This window comes from Eumetopias jubatus, unplaced genomic scaffold, assembly GCF_037043125.1.
Source record: "Eumetopias jubatus isolate StellerSeaLion01/CBP00866 unplaced genomic scaffold, mEumJub1_p1.0 scaffold_16, whole genome shotgun sequence".
Classification (NCBI taxonomy): Eukaryota; Metazoa; Chordata; class Mammalia; order Carnivora; family Otariidae; genus Eumetopias; species Eumetopias jubatus.
In genome coordinates this window covers 2514104-2535180 of record NW_028274822.1, presented here as the reverse complement: position 1 = coordinate 2535180, position 21077 = coordinate 2514104, and the positions used below count along the sequence as shown (strand labels likewise).

At 52.9% G+C, this 21077-nt stretch overlaps 1 protein-coding gene across 1 annotated transcript in view; it reads right to left on the bottom strand.

Annotated features, from left to right (window-relative positions):
- The window catches only part of MBP (myelin basic protein), a 116790-nt gene that overhangs the window by 32091 nt on the left and 63622 nt on the right, over positions 1-21077 (bottom strand). Inside the window, exon 4 of the mRNA XM_088019538.1 lies at positions 2495-2931. Coding sequence (XP_087875664.1) covers positions 2495-2931 — 437 coding nt within the window. The remainder of the gene's footprint in view (positions 1-2494; positions 2932-21077) is intronic.

The window sequence follows — 21077 nt, the reverse complement described above, 5'->3', positions numbered from 1 at the left end:
TCAGCCTTGCAGGATGCCACCAGGAAAAACCACTGCAGACAGACAAGCAGAATAACTGCTTCCCCCCAGCTTTACAGCCCAGGTGGGGCAGCCGACCCTCAGGCCTGCGGGTGCTCTTTGGGATCCCGTGTACCTGAGACAACTGTCTCGGGAATGACAAATGGTGGAAACGCGAAATGGGCTTTCGGGGACTATAATCAGGCCTTTTGCTTCTCTTCTCTCAAACCTCAATGCAAAGACCTTTCTATAAGATGAGGGCTCTGCTGATTTACGACACACGGAGGAAAAGCAAGGACAGAAACAAAGCCACAGAATCACCCGTCGTGTCCGCAACGGTAAATACCCCAGAATCCTGAGGCCCTCGTGGGCGTGCGCCTGGGCGGAGAGGTTTTAAGCTCACATCTCCAGTGTTTAAGAGCAAACAAAGAGTCCACAGTAAAACAGGGGTGCCGAACAGACACCGTTTCAGCAGACGCTGCACAGGAACGCGTCCCAGGCCTGCGTTTGTGGGAAGCCGCTACGTGCCGACGAGTGCAAACTCTTAACGGATTTCTCTGGCATCAAAAGGCAAGGCTGTTCATTTTTAAACCTTCTTTATTCAACATTCAGTAGTGAACAGAACTGATACTTCAAAAATTCTAAAGCAATTGTTTAAACATGGTTTTCATTTTTAAAAATCCTGTGAAAGTACTCTGATTTCTCTGGATCCTTGATAATCGGGCAACACTATTTTGCAAAGTTAATGCCTACTTCGGAGATGAATCTTTTCTTTGAAAGTATTAAAGAGTCTAAGAGCCTTAAAGCAACAATGGTTGTAATTCTACACAGAGGAGAACAAACGCGATGCACGTACGCACATACGTGTATATCCATTCTGAAATAAAGTCACAATGATTGATATCAATGCATTCACAATTTTAATTTAGACCACTACCACTGAAATGGAGCTTGTTTTATAATATATGCTATACAGCGATTTAATCTTTTCTGCACAGTGTAAATATATTTTTTCCTGTACCTTGAGTGAAGCAGAATAGCTTAAGCTTTCAAACTGGCGATGCTGCCTGCCTACTGGGGGCTTAGAATAACGGCAAGACCCAACTTGGCAGCCAGAGTCTGGTGTGGTTTCATAGCAGGGCCCAAAAAGCACCTCGGACTGGAATCAGCACTGGAAATAGTTCAGACGACCGCCATTTTGGGGTGACGCAAGACTGCCCCACAGTTAAAGCAACAGTCTGCAAAGACGGACACTGAAAGGAGCAAGCAGAAGGTGGACCCTGTTAGCACTTAAGTCACGGCAAGTGTTAGTCACCAGAAGTCACGGCAAGTGTCATGTGAGAGATGTTGGCACCTGGGGGCAGATGCGAGAGACATATTAGCAGCACCTGAGCCTCCAGCGCCCAAACTGCCTTCCCGTATACTGTTCAACGATTTCACAATCCTCAGTAATTTAAAAAATTGTAGTCAGAGACTAAAGCAAATTTTAGAAACTCCTTTAAAATTGCAAGTCAGGGCCCCTGCTCCACACTTCACTCAAAAGAATCTTTACATTCCCAAGACTTTCAGGATCAGCAGGATGCACAGCCAGAGGAAAAGCTACATCATGTGTGTTTTGTGAGCGCAGCCAATAAACCCGGGTTTTCTTGAAAAGACCCTCTCCTTCCCAAAGGACCCAGCTAAGAGGCATAGGACATGCTATGTGTTTGCTACGGCAAAGCCACTTGGGACTCAGCTCTCTGATGGACCGTCACCATGGATGACCCAGTCACCACCCACTCCAGGAGCCGAGGCTGGGCACTGACACGATGGGAGCTTTTTCCCCTCCTGATACAATTTGTATCTACAGAACATTTACATAGTGAAACTTCACAGATTCTCTATTCGAATTAATGGAATAACAAAATAACACAGTTCTGATTCATAAGCACACGCAAGGATCCCTCCACCCCTTTCCCCTAAATAACTCAGATAAAAGACACAATTTGCTCGAGGCGAATTTAAATTTCGAGTTTGTTCAAAAGTCCTCAATCGCACGATTGTTGCAAGACCACGTGAAGCTAGCAGCACAGACTCCAAGGAAAATGAGCACAACCCAATGTCGACCCCAAAAGCGTGGACACAGAAGCAGAATCAGCCACAAAACCCCGAGCACGAGACCCCGGACAATGCCCACGATGCCCACGCCATGCGCCCCAGGGATGCAGAGTTCAGAATGTTCTTGCATTCCTGAGCCACATCCTGATCGCATCCCCTGCGAGGAGGGGAAGGAAGGAGGCTGAGCTGTGTGGAAATGCAGCAAAAGCAGCAACCCAGCCCCCCTGCCACCCCCCGCCCGCGGCCACGGCATGGCCAACAAGGACAGCAGCAGGACAGCAGAGGGGCTGCTCCAGGATCTCTGCTAGGGCTTAGCTCACCTGCTGACTTTCCTTCCTTTTCCTTGTCAACTACAGTGGACACACGTTCTGCGTGCCCCTAGTTACTCCTCAGAGCTCACCTTGCCTGAGCCCCGCTTGGGCACACCCCTGTCACCGCCAAAGAAGCGCCCGAGGGAGTCAAGGATGCCCGTGTCTCTGTGCCTCGGGAGGAAGCCATGCCTGGCATGATCCATGGCACTTGCTGAGGCCAGGTACTTGGATCCGTGCCTCTGGGAGGGTCTTTTCTGTGACGCCATCACATCCAGGCCCTCAGGACTGACTGCACTGTCCTCTTGGATGGTCTGGAGCTCGTCTGACTCCGAGGGCCTGTCTTTGAAGGTGTTGTCCTCTCTCCCCGGGGCATCTCGGGAAAAGAGGCGGATCAGGTGGGGGCGGCCCCCGGGGTCAGCTGGGTTGGCGTCCTGCCAGGCATTCTTTGGGTCCGCTGTGCGCTTGGAGTCTGTCACCGCTGTGTCCTGAGAGGCGGCCCCATTGTTCTCCTCCACATCTGCCTCCCCTGCAAACAACAGTGAGACATGAACACGGGCCGTGCAAAGCAGAGCGAGGGACAATGCCGCTTTCTTCCAGGGCGAGGGACCTGCTTGTCTCCTACCAAAGCCACAGAATGTGCGCGGGGCCGGCAAGCTACGTGGCAGCCCCAGACGGCTTCTGGCAGGACCCAATCTGCCCTGGATGTCCTACTGGCAGGTCTTGTCTCAGGGGCCCCTACTCGAGGTCTGGCCCCCTAGGCCAAGCGCACCCCGGCTTCCCGCTGAAGCGGCCGGCGCGGCCGCGGCAGTCACCCCTGGGTGCTGCCATGGTTGTGCGTGGACAGGCCGGGACTGTGGGACATTCAATCCTTAAAACTTCACTGGTGCATAAGTTAAACATGCTGGGAGCAATGATGTGACCAAAGGTATTTTTAGTGTTCTTGATGAAAGTGGAACTTCCCACGTCTTTTTGTAATGCATGCCCTAAAGAAACGGGGCATTTAGAATTCTTTAGTTTCCAGATTCCACAAGAGGCTTCTTGCACTAGAGAACTGCTTATTCAGGACATTTTCATGTGGCTCCTCTTCTATAAGCAGCCACAGTGATAAAGTTTGACGTGGGAATGTTCTATGTGCTCTACCACCATCCCATAGCTCTTACATACATACAAAAAATACAGCATTCCCTTCCAGAGTGGCAATACACCAATTTGGCTCTCAAGTTGCAAGTTAGGTTTAAGTGCATGTCCACTCCACTTCACCCTTAGTTACTTATTTAGAGAAAATGTGGATTTACTCACACTTACCTGTAATACCATCCACCCATCCATCCATCCATCCATCCATCTCTCCACCCAACTACCCACCAATCTGTTCACTGACATTTACCCAACAGCAGCACCCACCTATCCATTTCCATTAATCTGCTTAGCCACCTACCTACCTAGCCACCCACAGATCTGTCTACCCAGCTACCCCTCCACCCAGTCACCCATGCATGCCTCCACCCACCCACCCACCCAACCACCCACCCACCCAACCATCCATCCACCCAACCATCCATCCACCCAACCATCCATCCACCCAACCATCCATCCACCCACCTGCCCAACCACCCACCCAGCCAGCCACCCAACCACCCAGCCACCATCCCAAAATTCCATCCACCCACCCAGCCAGCTACCTACCCAACGAGCCACCCAAACACCCAGCCACTCAGCTACCCAGCGACCCAACCATCCATCCTACTTACCCACCCACGCAGCCAGCCTCCCAACCACCCAGCCACTCAGCCACTCAGCCACCCAGCCACCCAACCACCCAGCCACCCACCCAAACATCCATCCGCCCAACCATCCATCCACCCACCCACCTGGCCACTCATCCATTATTGACTGAGCACCTAATAAGTGTAATGTACTGAGCTAGATGTTTGTGCTGCAGTAATGAACAAGATGTGGTCCTTGTCTCATGAACACTGATGGAAATGAATGTTATGAAATGAAGTGTCCCCCAAAGTGGCAGGGTCCCCATCCTAAACCCCAGTCCCTGTGAATGTAAACTTATTTGGAAATAGGGTGTTGTGTAGATACTCTGAGAAATGAACTGAGAGTTCTAGAGGGGAGGGGGGTGGGGGGGATGGGTTAGCCTGGTGATGGGTATTAAGGAGGGCACGTTCTGCGTGGAGCACTGGGTGTTATGCACAAACAATGAATCATGGAACACTACATCGAAAACTAATGATGTAATGTATGGTGACTAACATAAGATAATAATAAAAAAAATAACAAAGTAAGATGAGATTGTGCTGTAAGAGGGTGGGCCTAACCAAGTGACTGGTGTCCTTATAAAAAGAGGGGGCTTTGGACAGAGACAGAAACACACAGGGCAGAGGCCGCGTGATGGTGGCAGGGACTGGAGAGACCCGGGGACACCAGAAGGTAAGAGACATGGATCGTCCCTGAGAGCCGGCTGACACCCCGGTTCCAGATTCCCAGCCTCCAGAATGTGAGAGAGGAACTTCCTGTTGTTGTAAATCACGCGGTTGGTGGTTATTTGTTGCTGCAGCCACAGGACAAAAACACGATGTGTAATTTTCTCTCAGCCTGCGCTAGTTACGACAGCAGAGCAGGGTAGGGTGAGGGGCTTCAGGGAGGCCCCTTGAGGGACGGAGTGAGGGGTCCAGGGGCACACTGGGGCGGGGTGGGGGTGCCTCTGCAGAGGGGCGGGCGCCCAGCAGAAAGGCCTGGAGCCGGAGGGACTGGGGAGAGGAGCAGCTGAGCGGGAGGCCCAGGCGCCTGGTCAAGACGGCACAGGCCTCAGGGGCCAGGAGAGGCTCCCGAGGGACCAGAGACCGCTGTGGGACGTGGACAGGACCAGACTTCCAGGCAGAAGGTGGCAGGGCCTGCAGGGGGGTACAGGTGGGCGGGACTGCTGGCCACGGGAGAGATGAAGGGGAGGCCACGGAGGGCCCCTGTGGGGCCGGGAGGGGCACAGCGGAGCAGCGGCCCCCTCCTTCCATTACACGTATTCTCGGAAGTGTGTGCAACTACAACACACACTCACTAACACATCAGTCAGAAAAGGCAGATGATTCCACGCTCTTTCAACAAAATCACATGGGTCAGGAGATGGTCCCATGAATGACATGCTCTGACAGGCAGACACTATCTTCACCTGTATCTCCAAAGAAGGGCACGCCACCCCAACATATGTCCTCAGTGTTTGCCAGGGACAAAGTTCAAGGCGGACACCTGGTACCCGGGATCACCGTGACCTCACTCCAGCCCCTACGAGACAGCACGCAGGTGTGAGGTGCCTCAGAAATACGTCACTTAGAGCACGGCCCATCTTCCCCAACCACTGATGAAATTCAAACCCATAAGAACACAGTTATTTATGCTGCATCTTCCTAAGGCCTCACTGCCTTGTAGTGACAGGAAAATACCACGGCCGGCATCAAGCTGTAGATTTTTGCAGGGACGCACTGATAATTTATAGGTTGCCACAGAAATGGCGTCTGAATTTCTAGCCGTGCTTTATAATCTGTGGCTGATATAAATTAATGCAAATGTGGAAGAGAAACAAAAACTATATTGTACATGATTAAACGCATTAACAAAACACAAGCGCATCTGAATACTAATATTTGTACAACAGTTGGGCTTTGTGTCCCTGAATAGGGCTGTTTGTGAGGCACAGAGAAGGGCATTCGTGTCCCGAACGTAGCTTCTCTGAGCACAAGGGCAAGGGCAGCGGTTGAAATCTGCGGATGTGCAGCATTTTTGGTCGGGACGAATGCAGTTTTAATTTGTCAAATAATATCAGCTTTCATCAAATTAAAGCCCGATGCAGAGTTTTTATTGAGACTATAACTATGGAGCATAGCATTTAGTGCACAATTTGTGAGGCTTGGGTCGGATTCTGCCAGAACACACACTTATAATGCTCTAGTGTTGTTCAAATTCTACAGGAGTTTGCAATAAAACTTAAAAAAAAAAAAAAAAGCCCACCTCAATCCGACCTCCAGAAAACTGGTGGGAAATGTCCTGGACTTCTGCAAGTAATGCTGTTAAAATCCCAGGAGGGCTTTCCGGAACATCCCTGAGGACCAGAGCCGTCACTCACTCGAGAGGGGCTTCTACGGCAGGAACGCCCACCCTGCGGGCGGCTGACGCCGGGGCAGCGTGCGCACCGCTAAAGCAGCTCGCAGAGGCCGGGCCCTGAGCGAGGCTCCCGCCGAAGGTCACCGTGGTCCTACCGCAGCCTGTGAGTCTGGCTCCTTCCACCCACGCAGCCCCCGGCAGGCAGCTGTCCCAAATCCTGCGGCTTCCCCCCAGATTATTTCTCACTTGACTGACTACAACCACCTGCTTTCTTGTTCTTTTCTTTTCTTTTTTGGCCACCTTATGCAGGGGTTTCGCCACGTGGTCGTCGCTGGTCCACAGGCTTCAGCCTCTCGTGGGATTCCATTCACCCACAGTGGCTGGAAGCACCTGCACAAGGCCTCACAGGCCATGGCCCTCGTGCAGGCCCCCAGGGGCTCCCCAGCGCCATGGGCACCAAGGAGAGGCTCGCCCGCCCGTTCTTCCGCTCACACTTCAACATGTCCCCGCACGGGTGCCTGACTCATGTCCTCAGGCCTCTGCTGTCCTGCCTCCCTGTGCCACGTCCTGACCGCCCGGAGGCCTGCGCTGGGCGCCTGGCCGGGAAAGCAGCTCCACTGGTCAGGGCCGCTCAGCAGCTGAGGGTGGCTGCCCCCCGATCCTGAGAAGTGTGTCGGGTTTGCCAGCTCCTCTCCAGCCCGGCGGTGTGTCCCAGGGGCCCTGCCGAGGTCGGCCTCCATCTCATCCGGCGGGGAGCTACGTACGCACTAGGTGCCCAGCAAGACCGTCTGATCAGACACACTGATGTGTGCAGGGCCATTCCTCCAAAAGGACAGAACAGAAGCCGAATACCACCCCCTTCTTTGCTAGAAGACTTAGCTGTTGCCATTGCAGCTGTTAAATTGCTTTCTGTATTCTAATTTTTAAGTGAAGCTTTCCCTTCGGTCCTGAAAGGGTTCTACACTAGAGTCTAAGGAGCCCTGGCTTAGAAATGAATTTTAGTTGTATAATCTAATTCTTTCTGGCCATGCAGAGGTTTTGTAATATTCTAAATTTAATCAGTCGGCTTGGCTCTGAGGTAGCAGAATAAAGAATTTAGTCTCCCTGCTCTAGTCTCTCATAAACTCCAAATCCGAGTTCCTGTAGTTAAGCCTGGGTGCCCGTAATGACCATGACTCGTTGAGGGGGACTGACCTGACAAGCCATTTCGTCCACTTTGCTCTGTGGTCCGCTGGAGAGCACCTGACCACGTGGGGGGTGCCCGGCCGCATGGGGGGGGGGCGCCTGACCGCGTGGAGGGCACCTTACCGTGTGGGGGGCACCTGACCGCGTCGGGGGCAGAGAGACTCCCAATGCTGCAAAGCCATGGACAGCAATGCCCAGAGTCAGGGCCAACGAGGGCAGAGGTCTGCAGGGCAGCAGAGAAGGGCCCGGGAGACTAGCTTCAACCCCTCTAACTAGCTGACGGCCTCGGGGAGGTCACTGAACAGAGTGTCTGCTTACGGATGGGGAGACCCAGCGCCGTTCTTGCCTAAATATCTGAAGGTCCATTTCAGCAGCACGTGCCCAGCTTCCACCCAGTGCCCCCAGCGCCCACACACGCAGCTGGCCACCGAGAGCCCTGGAGAAAGGGAGGCCTTTGCCGCCTGTGCACACTGTTCCAGATGCGTTACCGACAGCCCTATAAGCAGGTAGTTTCCTCTCTTCATATGAGGAAACTGAGAACATAGGAAAGTTAAAATAGGAACCGATGGGGGAGGTGATGTTAATCCAGGTCTGCGATCGGCTCGCTGCAGGTCTGGGGGCCTCGCACCCGCACTTCTTCTACCCCAACTGGCTTTACCTGCAATGAGGCGTTTGCCTCAAATGGGAAAATTTCACCGCAGATAATTGGGGGCTACGCCATGTGTGGGTCACAGCTGCTTAACAGAGAGGGACTGACGAGGAGAGGCGGGGGGCCTTTGCAGAAAGCCACCAGCCCCGAGCGAAGAGCTCAGCCAGGGCCCCCACCTGCAAACAGGAGGCCCAGATGCTCCCAGCGGGCTCTGCAGGCACGGGAGGGGGCTCTCTCCCTGCACATGCCCCTGCTCACCCGTACCAGCCGTGGGCTCTCCTTGTCAGAATATGTTCATGAGTGTTAAACGCCAGAACAAGCTGAGTTCAGGAATCCGGTATCACCAGTCTGCAGATTTTTCACCCAGGGAGCTAGGATTCTTCCTGGTTCAAAAACACGGGTCCCCAGCTTATTACTGTCCAAGCTACCTCCCTGTGGCAGGCCTCATACATGGTGGATCATGGCCTCCGAGGCCCCAGAGGAGCCTGCCCAGAATCACTGCTTCCAGATCTTGTCTAGGGCTCACAGGATAGACGACTGCCTGAGGAAACGGTAGGACCCCTCAAGCTAAAACACGAGCAGCTAGGAACAAGTGTCCCAGATGCCCAGGCACCACCAGAAGGCTCATGACGGGCTCCCGGCACCTTCCTGTCTCCCCCCTTGGAACATGCACCTTGTGGCCCTGCTCACGGTGTCCTGTGGTACCCCTGGAGCAGGGACCCCGAGGTCGCGGGGAGCCTGCATGGAGAAAGTTCTAAATGGGGCTGCCAGGCCCCCTCCTGGGCTGGAGAGGGCATTCACTCGAGTGACGGGGACGCCGGTGCTGGGACACCCGGGGACTTTCACCTAAATACACAATATGGCAGAACTCAGAGGGACTGCACGCGCTGTTGCCCTGACACACTCAACGGCCTTCTCCTGAGTGATCTGCAGCCTGCATCCCTAGCTGCCAGTCCTTTTAGGAAGCATTATCCAAAAATAAGTCCATAGATCCAAATGCACCAGCGTGCCCTATTTTTCATAACTACTCAGATTAATCCTGAGTTTCTAACTCAAAGCAGCACCATGACAGAGATTAAAGGGACTATCATTATGGAATGAATCCACAAAATGGTGGAAATCTTCAATTATCTGGTCTTTGGTTTGTTGTTTGTAAACTCACGCTTTAACTTTTACTTTTTTTCCCCATATTTTTTCATCTCGTGGTATCTTAAAGATCACTGAGACAACCGAAGCCATCGTATAATCCGAATACCACAAGTGACCTTAACTCAGGCCGTCTGTTACAGGGCCGAGTTGACAGGGCCAAGCAAGGGCGTGCACACCCAAGTTCACGTCCTTCAGAGCGGGCGAGCTGCAGTCACATGCCGTTCTTCAGAGTCAAGAAGACCTTCAGATACAGAGACGGCTGCAAAGAGCTAAAGAAAAGTTACCTAATACCTCAGACCTTTGCAGAAGAGCTCCCACTTCCAAATAACCGGCAGAAGGGGTGCTGCCTCTTGCAGCCCAGGGAGAACCATCGAGAAGCCCAGGATTCTGCACTGAAATAAGACAACATTAACTCTCCTCCAGAGGTCTTTCTAAATTCCGTTTGCCTCTGTCGGCGGGCAGATGGTGTGGATCCACTGTTTCAGGATTTTTACGGAAGGCAGCTTTGCAGATGAGCACATAACCCCCCCAGAGCACGCCTGCCCGCCCTCCAGCACCTCAAGTCTGGGGAGCCGGTCCTCCCTGAGCCTGCCCATCAATCGCCGCTCAGAACACCAGCTCCTTCGGCAAGAACATGCTCCAATCTCCCCACGCAGAGATTCCGGGAGAGCTGAAGAAACGGGAAGCAGAGATTGTTACCTTTGTCTAGACCCGAGGCTGGGCCAGATTCTCATTTTCACCGAAGGTATGAAATTAGTCATCTACTATCGGAACAAAATTTCCAGCTTGCTTTTCCGTAAAGGAGGTGTTTTTTGTTGTTGCTTGTTTTTAACTTTTTTGCCTTGTCACTCTGGGCCTGAAGGTGCAGGACCTCCGCAGTGGGGGCCGGGGCCCCAGAGGGTCCCACCACCAGAGTCTAGATTACAGACTCTCCTGGGAGTCTTCAGGAGGATTGATTAAGATAAAAGCATCCTGACAGAAAAGAAGCATAATTAAAGTTCCTCGAACCTGCTATAACCAAGTGCAGAAATAAAAACCAGCCAGTGTGCAAAGGGAGTGCGATTCTGAATGGTGGGGTGCGCTTCACAGACGACACCGGGAATAACAGCTGCGGGCCTGGCCCGCCCCGCCTCGCCCCTGACCGCCTCCAAGCAGGACCAGCTGCCTTCCTGGGAGCATTGCCACTGGGGAGCCCCTGCTTCCTCACCGAAGGCCTGAAACCATGAGATGTGGGTGTTGGGGGGGGCACTGTGGGGGTGGAGGCAAAGACCTGACCTCCATCTCTGGCCAGAAGGACCCCTCTTTCTAAGTGAGGTTTTTAACACTGGGCATGCAGATGGGTTATCTGACATAACCCACTGATATGATAAAGCCCCAGAAGAAGCATCTCGCCAGGTCTGTGTGTGGGACCATCAGCCACCGCCTACCATGGAGGGGGCCAGAGGCACTGTGCTGGACACCCAACGCGTGGCTCCGCCGGGCTCCGATTCAACTCGAGTCGAGCGCCCCCATGGAAAAGCCAGGGGCCGGCAGCAGGAAGCGGCCTGTGGGCTCTGTAGTAGGGAAAGCCACCTGGGAACCAGTGTCTCTGCCCAAGGCCCAGCTCCTGTCCAGGAGATGGGAGACGCGGGGGGCCCCTTTCCTGTGAGGGGCTGCCTTCTATCGAACTGCCCCACGCCAGGCTTGGACTGAACCTCACTCTAAAAAGACAGTGACATGGGCACCTGGGTGGCTCAGTCGCTGAAGCGTCTGCCTTTGGCTCAGATCATGATCCCGGGGTCCTGGGATCGAGTCCTGCGTCGGGCTCCCGGCTCAGTGGGTAGCCTGCTTCTTCCTCTGCCGCTCCCCCCTGCTCATGCTCTCTCTCTCTCTCTTGAATAAATACAAAAAATCTTAAAAATAAATAAATAAAGAGACAGTGACAAGCATGCTGTCCAGTGGAGTAAAGGGCGAGGCTGGAGCCCATGCTAAGTGCGCATGACCGTGCTTTGGTGGACCGTCGGTTTAAGGAGAAGGGGCACCGGGAGAACCTGTGCGCCTCTGACCTGGCCGGCCGGGCCCCTCTCTGCGGAGGAGCCAGGGAGAGGCGGGGCTTGGGCGGGCGGAGCCGTGGTGTTTGTGAGTGTAGGCCAGAGCTGAAGAGGACCCTCCTTGTTTGTGGAATACTTCTGTCCCTGGCTCGCTGGGCTCGGGGTCACCAGGGAGGGAGAAGGAACAAAAAGGCCCATGGTTGTGGCCCGTGGACTTGCTATGGCAGAAATTCTGCATCTATGAGAGGCATGCAGCCGCCCTCCAGGCTACCCGCAGAGATTTCTTTAAAACTTTTCCACAAACGAATCTTATCAACCCACCCATCTCAACACGAATGCCTCCTTTGTGTACCCAGAACATATAGTTTTTATTTGCTCTAAATAGCTCAGCCCTCGAGCCCGCCCACAGCAGGAATGGGGTCACAGGGGAGGCAGCCCGTGAGGGTCGGGCCGGGCTCCACTCCGAGTCCGTGCCTTGTAGGGCCCGAGTTTCTTCATCTGACGATGTGGGTGCTAGCTTCCCAAACACAGCTGGTGTCAAGATGTGAGATTAAGAAAAAAAGCCCAATATACACATAGGTTCTGTGCCATGAGCAGCCTCTGTTGGTTCTCACCATAACTCTGCACCTGCCATGAACAGGCTCAGAGGGGCTACGAGACTTCCCCCAAGGAAGTGGCATCACAGGGACACTGAGTTGCTTTTCAGTGAGGAGTAAATAACCTAAAACAAAAGTATACCTGCCTCTACATCCATTTTATCCAGTGGGGTCCAGTAAATGCTGGTAGAATTAAACTGAATTTGGACTGTGAGACCAAAGGTCGGCTGAAGTCAAATCCAGCTGACTTTGGTCCTTGGTCTTACCACCTACTCTGTGACCTTGAGCATGTGAGTTCATCTCTTCAAGTCCTGAGTGCCTCAGCTGCAGAATGGGGTGAACTATTGGAGCTCACTCACAGTATTGCTCTGACAAGTCCTTGAGGTGCACGTAATAAAGTGTCTTAGCACTGGTGCATGGTGACCAGCCATCAGTTAGGGCCTTTGTTACTCTAGCTGTTACAGTATTTTAAAAAACGACTCTGGGAATACCTTGTGCACAGTGTTAAGATTCTATACAGTTTCCACCCACCCACCCATCCATCTACCCGTCCACCCAATCCATCCACCCATCCACCTACCCATCCACTCACCCATCCATGCATCCAACCACCTACCCAATCACCCATCTACCCATCCATGCATCCAACCATTCACCTACCCATCCATTCATCCATCTATCCATCCATCCATCTACCTACCCATCCACTCACCCATCCATCCATCCATCCATCCATCCAACCACCCACCCACCCACCCATCCATCCATGCATCCACCTACCCACCCAATACTCACTTTATTCTTATGTTAGGCAGAATTCTAAGAATGGCCCCCAATAATTCTCACCCTTGTATAATCCTAAAAAAACTGTAAAAATGGTACGGTATCCCTTGTGATTATGTTATATACATAGAAACAGATTATCTGGGACTGTTTAGTCCAACCACAGTAGCCTTTTGAAGGCAGAGAGTTTCTCTAGCGGGTACCAGAAGCGGAGGTCAGAGAGACTCTCATGCAAGCATTAAAAGAGGGGGAGCAGCGCTGCAGGCTTCAGAGATGGAGGGTCTATGTGCAGAGTCCAGGGATGAGGCTCTAGTTGCTGAGGGTGACCCTGGATGACAGCCAGCAAAGAAATGGGGACCTGATCCCAACAACTACACAGAACTGAACTCCCCCAACAACCTGCATGAGCCAGGAAGTAGATGTCCCCCTGAGCCTCCAGAGAAGTGCCCGACCTGGCAGCTACCTTGACGTCAGCCTTGTGTGACGCTGAGCAGAGGACGTGCTCCAGCCAGCCCGGACTTCTCGCCACAGAGCCAGGAGCTCCCAGGGGTGGTTTTCAGCTGCTAAGTGTGTGGTAACTGGGGACGCAGCAACAGAAAACGGAGACATGGCTGCTGTGGGTCCAGGGAATCAGTGGAGGTGAACAAAACAGAGTTCCTGCCCTCTTGGGCTTTCAGGTTAGGAGACAGGAATTAATCAATCTCACAGAGAACTACACACTTTACAGGAAGGAAAGAATCTTGTCAGTGGGAGAGGGCGTCAGGGTCAGAGAAGCTTCCCTGCGGCTGTGGGTGAGCAAGGGTCTGCCAGACGCCGGGGGGCTGGGGGCCCCGGACACAGAAGACAGGAGCCGCCAAAGCTGGAGGTGGGAGGGGGTCTGGACACGGAGGGGAACGTGGTCCCAGCAGGCCGAGCGTGAGCGTGCTGGGTTTTGAAGGTCGTGCAAATGTGTGCTTTGTTCTTTATTCTAAATGCATGAGAAGCCCCAGGAGAGCTTTTTAAACCAGGAAGCAACATAATCAAATGTATGTTCTCAGAAAGTCTCCCTGGTTCCACTGAGGAAAGAAACCAGTGCCAGGGACCAGCGGAGAGGTTGGGGGGTCCACCGGCCAAGGGACGATGGTGGCCCGGGCTGGGGTCAGGGTTTCGGAGCTGGAGCAAAGTGCAGATCCGGAGGTTTAGGGGATACAAATCCGGAATGGTTTTGGCAAAGCTCTGGGGATGGAAGAGGAGAGAGGGGTCATGACCAGCTTCCACAGCATCAGCATCACCTGGGAACTTGCCAGAAGTGCAAATTCCGGCCCTGTGATGTACCCGCTGACTAGAAACTGGGGTGGGCCCAGCAGTCTGTGTGTTAAGCCCAGGGAAGCACCGTTCTAGCATGCGGACAAATGTCTGCCAAATAAAAAAAGCCCCCCCGAGGCTGGAACAGGGGCTCTCGATCCAGGCTGTACACCACGACAATCAGGGCACTTTCCAGCCTCTGGGCGCCCTGCCCCGCAGACCAAGTCCACACAAATCTCAGGGCAGGGTGAGGGTGCCTTGAGAGGTACTCCAGGGCCACCAAGGGGTCACATTCCCCACGGTTTTCCTGACAGGCCCAGGATCTCTGCGTCATTCCTGATCCACTGCCTTCAGGGAGGAGATGGGTCTCAATGAAGGAGCACCTGGGCTGTCCTCTACCCCAGGGAACGTCAGAACCAGCCTGTGCTGAAGCCCAGACTCCAGCCGGGCTGATGCTGAAGTGGGGCCCGGGCATCACGCTCAGATTCCTGCAGTGATTTTCATGTGTCACGTCGATAATACATCAACAGCAACTGCGGGAGGAAGTGCTGGGCCAATCCCTTCAAGCTTCCTGTAGGTCCCCTTCTCCCCCAGAGTTTGACACCCAAAATAAACAAGAAGGTAAGAAGCTGCAAGATATCGAGAGCCACAACCACTCCAGCAAAAATTAAAGAAAAGTGGAAAGAGCCTCAGAATACAAAAGCAGTGCAATGCACCCCGAGCGTCCCCTTTAAGCCTGTCTTGGTTTATCTTAACCCAAACCACAACTCGGACACCAGCTTTCCAGAGCTTCAAGCTCTGCGCGGCCCCCGTCAGAGGGATGATAACCTTTTCCCGAGAGACGCTGTCTGGCTCCGGGATCATGAGTGTCCACAGCCACAGAGAAGCAGCCCACCTCTCGAGCCCACCCACTGGCGCCGACCCTGTGTTCCAGTCACTTCCTTCGCTTTGACTCATTTCAGCCCTTTGTCCCTGCTGCGATCTGACCCGGTCTGAGACCCTCCAGCCGTGAGCTGAGACCTGCAGCAGTTTTTACTGTATGAGACGAAGAAGCTGTGACCTCATTTCTGACTTGTATGAAAATCACAAGCTCATCTGATGTGTGTTTTCACACCGAGACTCTTCACAGACGGCCACACTGCAGACGGTGTGGGGAGGCGACCAGGGCCACGAGCTCAGGCTGCCACCAGGCCGCCCTGCGTGCGCTCGGAGCGGACAGCTCGGCACAGGCCTGCGTTCCAGGAGCTGCTCAGGGTCTCCTGGGGTGAGGAGCCCCTGCCCTGGCTCCGGGCGGTCTCAGAACCACCCCCACCCTCGGCACCTTGCTCCCCGTCCTCCCTGGGGACCCAGGAGAAACCCACAGCGTCTGGCTTCCTCTGTGGGATAGAAGTGCCACGGAGGAAAGCTCAAGCACATGCCCCCAACAACCTGACCCCCCGCGGGATGCACACTTGCTCATTTGAGCAAATGTGTCCGAGGGGCACCTGCGGGGGCAGCGGTAGGGGTGAGTGGGCGCGCATCAGGCCAGAGCCGCAAAGCCCCGCACACAGCCTTCGCCGAGACCGCCGCAAACGAGCACCGGGAGCGGGGCCGAGCCTGCGCAGAGCCCCAGCCAGAGTGACTGTTAAGAAGGGACGAATATAGTGCGGAAGCAGAGGACACGTCTTTCCTCAGAGGCGAGGACACAGGACGGCTGTGGATGGGCAGCGGGGGCCTGCAGCTGAGGTGGCCGTCTGCCGGCGGAGGTCCCCAGGGCTGCGGGCAGCTGTCACAGGAGGTGGGCGGGAAGCTGGCGTCCCACCGTGGGGCGGCTTTGGAGCACGGTACCATCGGGCGCCGCCTCGACTGCCTTGCTGTGAGACTGTGGGAAAGACAGTCACCGGCCGGGAGACGTGGGTGCGGAGGGACAAGGGACTCCTGGAGCAAGGTGGGCATTGGGTGCAGTTTGGTGATGGCGCCTTTCTGCTGCTCCTGACTCCTGGACTCTCTCTGGTCCTCCTGTGTGTGTGTGCATGCACACGTGTGTACGTGTTTGTGCGTGTGCGCGCGTGCATGTACATGTAAACGTGCGCGCACACGTGTATGCGTAGGTGCACATGCACGTGTGTTCACATGTTCGTGCATGTCTGTGCATGTGTGTACACGTGCATGTATACATGTGTGAATGTGTGCACGTGTACATGTGTGTGCGCGTACGTTCGTGTGTGTACGCGTGTGCGTGAGTGTGCACGTGTGTGCGCGCGTGTGCACGTGCGTGCATGTGTACGTGAGTGTGCACGTGTGTGCATGCACGTGTGTGTGCGTGTGTGCGTACGCAGGCACGTGGGTGCTGGGCGATAGGGCGGGAGGGGAGAGGGGGTGTGCCAGATTCTGTTTATAGTTCCACGCTTGGTGCTAAAGGACTTCTGCCCAGTTGGAAAGTTAATGCCCTTACTCAAACAAAGGTTTGTTTCCTTTTATTAGTTTGGGGATGTTGGAGAATAGATTTGGGCAAACACTAGCTCTACAGAATCCCTCCTGTCTCCCATGCCCTCCAAGCCCCCGCCCCCGAGGCTCAGGCCCCTGCGTGTGTGCGTTCTCGTGCCCCCTCAGGAGCCCCTGGGGGCCCATCTCCCCTCGAAGGCGCCACCTTCTCACGGGGAAGCTGTCTGTCCTCCAGGCCTCACTGCCTCTGGGGCTTGTGTGACCACCTTCCTCCCACAGCTTTCTTTCCCTACTTCCAGACTCTTTCCCCTGGATCCTCAGGAGGAGGCTCATGCCCTCCGGTTATGGCCAGCACCCAGGCCGGCTGCTGGCAGCTGACCCCTGCCGTCCACATGGCACCCTCGGGCTCCGAGCACCCCACACCCTTGCTCATTTATCTGGTGGAGTAAACAGGAATATCATCTCTTGGGACAGACCGAAGGATGAGGGAAAGGCAGAAGGGGCTCGCTTCATAGCAGGCGTTGTTTCCGACGACTGGCTCATCAAGAACCCAGACATCCTTCCCCGACGGTGCCCGGTTTTCAGGAGTGTTCCAGGTGTTGGAGAGACTGGCGAGTGGCACAGAGAGACTGCTGGAGGGGCTGTTTTTATAAAATTCTCCAGCCTGCTCCCAACGGCCCTGGCTGAGGGTCAGTGAGCAGGATGGGGGAGTGCATTCTGGTGGGCTCTGCAGGAGGGATGCAGAAGAGTTAAGAACAGACCCTCCGGCGGGAGGTGACCGGTTTTGTGACTGCAGCAAGGGATGACACCTCACCTTTCCTGGAGGAGCGCCTGTACTCTCTGAGGGGGCTGCTCCGTGCACCCGAGGTACCTGGGGGCCACACTGATGCTCAACAAGAGAAGGCACATGCCAGGCACTGGTGAAAGACGGGATGTGGCCCCATGGGAGGGGCGGGGAGAGGGGGCCACCAAACTGGCCTCCCGAGTCAGGGCATGTTAACCAGTTACACAGAGAGACACGACTTTGAAATAAAACACTGTTGCATTTGCGGGTTATTTCCAGACAAAGTCAAAGTCACAGCGGGGAGTCATAAAGTAATCAATGCAAATTAAATGTTCAAAACCCTCCCGTAAATGATAGCCTCGGTAGGCAACCAGGGTCCGTAATCGAAGTTACCACTGTTAGAAGACCATCCGGCGAATCACCCAACAGACCAATACACGGAAGGATTCTGCATATTATCTGCACAGAAATTAAGAGTTTGTGTCAGAAATCTTAGATTAAAGGAAATAGGAACATCAGCTCAGTTTAAAGGAAAGGAGCAGTTTAAAGGAAAGAGGCAAATAACAGAGCAGGAGGGCAAATTCCAAAACACCAGCTCAGAAGCACGAGAGAGGCGGCCTGTCCAAGAACTGACGCGGTGAGATGTGAAGCGTATGGCCATTCGGCGAGTCACCTCATAACTAGTCCTGGGAATCAGGCAAACGTAAGGTCCGAGATGTGTGACTGTGCTGGTTCCACTCTGCCGTAACGTCTCACCTCCCCAGGGCGTGGAAGGGGGCAGCTGCTATGTAAGGACGCACGCGTGCAAGCGCGCACCCGTGCTAACGAGCGCACGGACACACGGGCACACGAGCACACGTATGTACGCTACTTGCTTCATGAAGGAATTATTCACCAGTTAATTCACGGGATGGGTGCTACTGCTAGCTTTTCATGTAATATTTTTAAGGTACAAGAATCTTATGACTGGCTCATAGGCAGACTTTTTCGCTTCTATTCTGTACCGAGCAAAAATCCACATGGTTTCACTGAGTTAGCAAAGCATTCACATCATCAATGATGCAAAAGGTGTTGGCAAACTTTGCCCACGACCCAATCTGGCCCATCTCCTGTTTTTGTACAGCCTGCAAGCTAAGAATGTTTTTTACCTTCTTAAATAGTTTGAAAAGAAAAAAAATAGTATTTCATGACACATGGAAAGGATACAAAATTCAAATTTCAGTGTCCATAAATAAAGCTTTAACGGAACACAGCCATGCTCATTTACTGGCAAAATCATCTGTGGCTGCTTCTAGGCTCCAAAGATAGAGTTGAGTAAGCACCAAAGAGACCATATGGCCCTCAGAGCCTGAATTATTTACTATCAGCCCCCTTTACAGAGGGTTTGTTGACCTCTGTGAGCTATCATCTCATTTTCAGCTCTAAGAACAGGCACTATGAGTTGTGCGGCCTTCAGAGGATACAACACTGATAGCTGAACACCACATAACTTTAGGAGAGGTCAGTGTGCTGTGAGCCCAGAGCATAAGAGTTTGCTTAACTCCTTCTGTGCTCCCAGAGGTAAGGAGGTACGGCAAGGTATCCTTTGCTTTGGGCTTGAAGCTTTTGTGGCTTGACACATAAGGCAGTTTTAAAAATGTAGTTGGTTTTAATGAATGAAATTAATGACAATTATTTTCAAACAAGAAGATGAATGGGTATGCTTGCCAAAAGGAAGTCAGCTCTCTGGAATCATCTATTTTTAATTCGTACCCCAGGGCCACTTGGGAATGTCCGCAAGGACCCCAGGGACAGAGAACAGCAACCCGAACTCAGAAGCGGAAGGTAAGGAAAGCAAGACCCGACCTGACTGGCCTGGGTGTCGGACAAAAGCTGATTCTTAGACCAAGAAACGGCCCATCAGGTAAGAGCTGTGGGCCAAGGGTGGGCGGGAGGAAAAGGGTGGTGATCGCGTATCACCTGAGGGCAAAGGAGCAGAGGAGGGGAAAGCGGCACATGGCTGAGTCCGAGCACTTCTGCTGAGGAATCAACGTCTCGCGTGTGACACGTTCCCAAGCAGAACTTCGGAGTCAGGAGGATGCTCGTGGCATCTGCGCCTCACATGTCTGCCCCTGTACCTCCCTGCCCCTGTTCTCAGCACGGCGAATCCTCTCTGGTCACTGAGGAGCTTTCTGTACAAAAATCACATGCAAATGATAAAATTCTAGCGACGTGTGAGTCTGCATCTAGCACGCCGTTCACGTGCGTGCTGTTCATCCTAAAGAACCAAATGTCAGGGGCGCCTGGATGGTGCAGTGGTGGAGCGTCCGACTCGTGCTTTCGGCTCAGGTCTTGATCTCAGCTCAGGGTCATTAGATCGCGCCCCACACCGCGCTCTGCGCTCAGTGCGGAGTCTGCTTGAGGTTCTCTCTCCCTTTGACCCTCCTTGGGCTCGTGCAATCTCTAAATAAATAAATAAAATCTTTTTTTTTTTAAGGAACTTAATGTTATAATTTTCTTATCCTCCGTTTCTTCTTCCCTTTCAATTCTGAAAGTTGTTTGTTAACTATCAGCAGATACAAGACTGCTTGTTTTAGAAGCATTACCGACAAAAGGGCTGCAGAAAGCCAGAGAGTAAGTAGCAGAACTTCCATTCTCTAATTGAAACCAGTAAAAAGATGTGAAGTTTCTACTAATCACAGCACTATTTAAAAAACGGTCAAAACTGGAGCCATCTGATATGTAGATGAAGAAACACCCATTCGCAATAAAATGGAAATAACTATCAATTTCCATGATCTTTTTGGAAACTTTGCTCGTTGAATGCGTAAGTATCCAACCTTTTACCCGCGGCTATTCCCAATTAAAGGAAGGAGGGAGTAGATGTACGGAACGTGGCCTGCTTTCTCCTCCTTTCAGCCAAAGACATGTTCCAGAACCCATGTCCTTGGTCTTCCAAAAAGATCGGACACTTGGCATCTGACCGCCTTGCCGTGGGGTTTGCTGCGATGAGATGAAGAGGAAGCAAGAGTCCAGGATTTCACTGCTTTGATTGGCACCCCTTCTCTTAGCTGAAACAGTTCCAGTTTAACTCTCCCCCCCAGAAACAGTAATGCTATTTTGTAAGTATTCAGGGAATACTTGCATCACTCCTTACACCTTTTAATATTTACTCTGTTTTGCAGGACAGGCATAATCCCTGGTTTACGGTGTAACGAATAATTGATACATTTATAGTTTGGTGAATGAGAGAGTTATTTTTAGGTCTTTTCTTGGGGACAGTTGCAGATCTGTTCTGCAGCACTTTCTGTCCCTGGAAGCCAAGGAACAATGGTGTCAAATGTCTGGCGCAGCAGAGATGGGGCTCTTCGCACAATGTGTGCTTTTCACCACCGGCCACCCGGCAGCCACAGAGTGCCTACACCGTGCCAACCTCGCTCGTACCAGCTCGTGCTACCTGCTGCTCGGGTTTCGGGATAAAAATAACTTGAAAACTCTCCAGGTTAAGAAATATGCAGTGAAATGCTCTAAAAAACTCAGGCAATAAAACATGATTATTCAGAGCAAGAAAAGGTGATGTGACACTAGATAAATGGCGAGAAAAAAGACATTCTAGGAGATTTATAAAAACGGCCTCAGGTGAACTCTCGTCAACTCACCTGCTGCTTTAACTATTCTTAGATATGTGCTGTTTGAGTAAAGTGC